General features: G+C 48.6%; 1 protein-coding gene across 1 annotated transcript; it reads right to left on the bottom strand.

Moving 5' to 3' along the window:
• Positions 1–554: 554 nt before the first annotated feature.
• Positions 555–4448, bottom strand: GGS22DRAFT_147647 (Sodium/calcium exchanger protein-domain-containing protein). Its single transcript, XM_047958954.1, has 3 exons — positions 4184–4448; positions 1235–4044; positions 555–1181 (listed from the first exon to the last, which is right to left on the bottom strand). The coding sequence occupies exons 1-3, from the start codon at positions 4350–4352 to the stop codon at positions 729–731; spliced, it is 3432 nt and encodes a 1143-aa protein (XP_047818691.1). The 5' UTR covers positions 4353–4448; the 3' UTR covers positions 555–728.
• Positions 4449–5142: the final 694 nt, after the last annotated feature.

The following is a 5142-nucleotide window of genomic DNA, read 5'->3' as shown; positions in this document are numbered from 1 at the left end:
TCTAATCTGGTTTTCTGTATAAATCCTATGTATACCAAAATACACATATCCTGGAATCCCACGAAATCCGCACAAGTTAAGAATATCATGGGTGCCAACGACACTCTGTTCGGCAGTGAATGTGCTAGCGCCTTACCAACAAAACCCAAGTATTCGTACGCCACCATATTTTTATTATCGTGTTAGGAAACAAGCTGATATGGTGTCTATGCCATTACCATTGATATCATATCACAAACTCCAGTTCAACCTGTAATGGCGAAGCACTCATAAATACTAATTATACAGAGTACAGCATAATCAAGTCACCTAATCCGCAAGCCAAATCATGTACACAAATACATTCAAACCCAAGCCATTATCATTTTCATACAATATAGGATCTATTAAGGATGTTAATCTTATATACCCATTCCGCCTCGCCTCGCCTCGCCATGCCCAAATGCCCGTAGACTAGAGAAAGCAGTCGTCAAAACCAGCCCCGATTCGAAAAAACCTCGTACCAAGGGACCGAGACGACCGACAAGAACATCCGTACTCCGACATTTATCTGACACCTAATTATGCAGTGACCGTAACATGAGCAAAAAAAAAAGGAAGAAGGGGTAACTAGGTAGGGATATCACAATTACGTAGAGTCAAAAATCGCGATCTGGATACCCGCGAACCGATCGCGGCCATGTTACAAAAAAAGGAGAAAGCTCGTCAAACCAAGTTGCGACAAGCTTTTAAAAATCCACACCCGCCTCATATGCTCGTCCGCCGGTTCCCTGCCCAATCGTTTTATAGCTCTGCCAGACGCCGTTTGGTCCAAGGGTGTCGAATCGGCTCACACCCGCCTGGCCCATCTTAGCGTCTGTGTAGCTAGAGAAGTAGAATCCAATCACAACGACCAAATACGTTAGGATTAGAATGCTGCCCTTGAAGTAGTTGCTCTTCCCTTCGCCGTACATATAGCTTAGCAGGAACACACACAAGATAACAGTGACCATGTCCCACTGTGGAAATAGGAGACTGAAGGTCCAGTGCGTGGGATCTGTGTCGCCTGTTGGCTGCAGAGGATATACTGCCGAGAAGAAAACTAGAGCGGGGATCTGGAGAAGGCAGACTTGTAGGGCGTATGCTGAACCGATCTCCATTGACAACGCAATGTTGCCATTCATGGCGAAAGAAATAGCGTTCTGTAGAAAAATTAGTCACAAGTCTATAATAAATCTGAATGATTGTTGCTTACCAAAAATTCGGTGGTATTGGGTACCAGAGCGAATAATGTAATACCGAGGAATTTCGGGTCGATTGCATAATTGTCCAAGACAACATCTACTGTGTCCACCAAGATCTCGGCGACGATTGCATAGAGAACAGTAGCACCCATCAGAATGACTGAACTCTTCGTCCGGCTCCAGTTTGGCGCATCATGCCCTCCACCTTGAGCAGCTTGGGAGTGCTCACCAACTTCCTCCGGATCAATAGGAAAAGTGGACGAGCGAATAGGAGTAGGACGCGCTGCCGAAGTGCTGGCTCCTGCGTTTGATGGTTGGCTGGAGAAACGACGTGACCCTCCTCGAGCATCGCGGGCCGCAATAGCTGCTGCTGTGGCGGCCACCTCAGTGACGCTACGAACAAGGCTGCTATTCTGTGCATCGGAAAAGCCGGGAATATGAACATTTGAACTGATGCTATCTGGGGCTATCTCGTCCTTCGGGGGAACTTTGTGTGGTGTCTGAACACCGCCATTTATCGGAAACCCCTCCGATGGCTGACGCGAATGGCGACCCTCGTCTAGTCCGACTTGTTTTAATGATTGACCCAAAATGCGTTTATATAAATTGCTGTCTCGAATATCGGTACCTGTTGAGTCTGCAAGATTCCGTACCTCAGACATCCGTGGCGCATGGTGCTGGATTTCCTCATGCTTCTTCTCATCGATCTCGGTGTTCCAAATAACAGCGGCATGTGTTCTAAGGGTAAACCACAAACCGATCACATATGAGAGGAAAAGACAGATGGCAGCCGCATAGCAGAATGGGCGCACTGCCTCGATATAGAAACGGTCATCGAGTGCTGGGACTTGAGAATAGTAGCAACGGCGACAGTCTCGTTCCCCGTTCCACATGAAATCGGTGCAGCTCTGACATCGAAGTTCGTGAGTGCCATATATTTGGTAGAAAAGTGTTGGTCCAAACGCAGCAACAGTAGCAAAGATAAGCATAGTTGAGGTGACACCAGCAGATCGGGCATTGAAGCGCTGAGTCTTGCGTTTGATCGCACCGAAACACATAGACAATCCAGGCAGGAAGAGGATACCAGCAAATATGCTCCCGATGATGCTGCCTTCGACTAGCTGGCCCTTGCCATCCTTGAGCGCAACACAGTAGAGGAAGACCTCAACAATCGTCGAAAAGAAGGCATTGATAGCTGCACCTAGGCCCATGGAAGACTGGGCGGAAATAGATGCGACAGCCTGGCCGATGAAGTACGCCAGAGGGATAATAGAGAACAAGCCTGCCACGAACAAGAAGCCAGGAGAGGTTATGAAGTTGTCAATATGGAGGATAGTATCAAGCACGAGCCAGTCAAAGATGACGAAAATAACGACGGCCATGAGGTTGATGAGGAAGATGTTTGTACCATCGATAGTATATTTCCAATACTTGGGACCAACGGCTCTGTACGTGCAAAGAAGGATAGACGAATGCGGGCCGTCGGAAGTCCTAGCAATACTGATGTCAGACTCGAAAGATAAAGCCAACGGATGCCTTCTAAGGTGATCGAAGAGGAGGTTTGTAACTTTGCCCATCGGAATCCAGAAGACTAGAAACCAGCAGATGGCGGAAGTGATGATTAGGGAAGGCGTGATGAGACCCCAGAAGAAGATGAAGAAGATAATTCGACCAATATTCCATTGTCCTCGGCCGAAAAGACGTCTCTTTAGCCTTCGTCCGGGGTCAATCGAGTGTTCGTAGCGTCGTGAACGTGGAAGGAGGCTATCTGTCTCGCTAGCTTCAGAGTCTATGCTTCTCCTTGATCGCCCTATGATCGAACGGTTTCGCTCGGGGCCAAAGAATAGTCGGCCATATTCCAAGTCGCCGCTTTGCCATTGTTCATACTCGCTAATGCTCCGGCCCTCACCTTGATCCTCATCAAGATATGCTTCATCTTGTTCGAGTCGTACGAACTTCCCGAACGGATAGAAGAGATAACCGGCCAAACCCCATAACACGCGACCGTATTCTCTCCCACTAGGAGCTGCCGCGAAGATGAAGCAGGCTCCCGCGCCAAGGGCGGCAAACAAGGCCATCCACCAACCAAATGCCAATGTCCATATGATGTTAAAGAATAGCAACCAACTACTAACCCGACCTCCAGGAGATGAATGAATATCACCCTCAGCAGTCTTTTGAACTGATCGATCTTTCTTGTATAACGCAGGTTTCCAAATCCTGATACCAAACGGGTGCGTCTCGTTGATGGCTTGTTGACGGTCCTTCAAGGTGAAACTCTCGGCATCGCTAACATCATCGTCTTCGTCTCCAATAACACTAGAGTCGTCGGGAGGTCCATCTTGCGATGCAGTATCTTCATGCGGCTGTGATGGTAGATGTATTTCATCGTCCTCTTCCTCTTCCTCTTCTAACATCTCATCGATACCTTCCTCGTCGGGACCGGCACTACGGCTCGAGTGTACTCGGGATAAAGCGGGTGGGACCATGCTGCGTCGTCTCAGTGTAGAAGGTGGTCTTGCCGGCTCACCACTGTAGGCTTGTATGGGAGAGAAGGGTGTTGATCGTGCAACAGGAGTGGTCTCCACCTCGTTCACGTCGTCGTCCGTTGAGAACACCTCACCGCGATGAGGAGCTAGCGTGTTCGACGAGGCTCTGCGTGGCATAGCGGGCTTTCTAGGACGCTGTCGGCCACGGTCCGGACCGAGTAAGGGGGAACGGGGTTGTTGGGTTCCAGTTCTTGAATGCGATCGGTCGTGAGCAGTGGATTCACCCAAATATTGCGCGCTGCTGGTCGCAGGCGGCGGTGTTTGAAGAGTTCCTGGCCATAGAGTCAGGTTAGTCAAAGTCTACGCTAGAGGGGCTTGGTATGACATCGATCGATTCCCACGAGGGTCGGGGATTAAGTTTAGGGACACGGCTATGTGGAGGGAAAAGATATTTAGATCACGGTAACCTACCATAGGACTGTTCCGTTCTTCTCCGCACGGTCTCACTAGACTGATAACTTTCTGGGGCCAACTCCACGTTTCTAGCTTCTCTAACTTCGCGTCGAATGGGTTGTTGTCGCGTATCAGTTGGCGAGGGAGGCGCAGTAGAGCTACTGCTATCTTGCGAGGGGGGTTCCATCGCTAGAAAGATATGCGAGGTCTTCGCTGCCAACGAAGGAGGCGTATTAAAACTAGCTGTGGGACATATGAAAATGATGTTTTTCTCTGAGACTAAGACAAAGATAGTTCAACTGGATGAGGGAAGACAGTATCCGAATTTAGCTTCAACTCTGGCAACTGACCAAAGACAAATGACGAGGAGAGCTGGGCGATGTTTCGATGGAGCCTTGGAGGGGATGCTGTAAGGAATGTATGGTATGCCTTCGGCTGCAGATCTAGCGTGCTGTATGTTGCTGCAGCATGTCTCGTTGGCGAATCGCGATGTGGAGATCTTCGGATGATAAACAATTCGGATGGACAAAACAAGCACTGGGCAGTTTAGGTAAAGAAAGATAAGAACATGGAAGGAATGGAAATAGGATGGAGGGATGGATTAGGACCAAGACCAAAAAATATTCCGATTTTTTAGGTGAGTACGTAAGGTAAGTAAGGTTAAACAGGTTTAAACAGAAAGGACTGGAATTAAAAAGCTGAAAGACAGAAAGACAGCTTACGGCAACCGACAACCCTTCAGTCAGATCTCATGCAACACACAGAGCATGGCTTAAGTGCTATCACGAACGTACTATGTAGCACATGGCTGACAGTGGATGTGGTGGATGTGGAAGGGTGGACAGCGATGGGTAGATGGATTAGGTGGTGGAGTGAAGTTCCAGACCAGTAATCCAGTAAATCCAGTGACGGAGGTCGATAGTTCGAAAATCCGCCATCCCGCCAAATCATTTTAACTTATGTATGTAACAGGCTTT

The sequence above is a fragment of the Annulohypoxylon maeteangense genome (assembly GCF_022496945.1).
Source record: "Annulohypoxylon maeteangense strain CBS 123835 unplaced genomic scaffold GGS22scaffold_9, whole genome shotgun sequence".
Lineage (NCBI taxonomy): Eukaryota > Fungi > Ascomycota > Sordariomycetes > Xylariales > Hypoxylaceae > Annulohypoxylon > Annulohypoxylon maeteangense.
Note: the sequence above shows the minus strand (reverse complement) of the source record. Positions and strands in the feature narration are given on the sequence as shown.

Coding starts and splice junctions, on each gene's coding strand:
- GGS22DRAFT_147647 (XM_047958954.1), bottom strand. CDS start 4,352: ATGGAACCCCCCTCGCAAGATAGCAGTAGCTCTACTGCGCCTCCCTCG. Junction 4,045..4,183: donor AAGAACGGAACAGTCCTATG/GTAGGTTACCGT, acceptor CTCTATGGCCAG/GAACTCTTCAAACACCGCCG. Junction 1,182..1,234: donor CCAATACCACCGAATTTTTG/GTAAGCAACAAT, acceptor ATTTTTCTACAG/AACGCTATTTCTTTCGCCAT.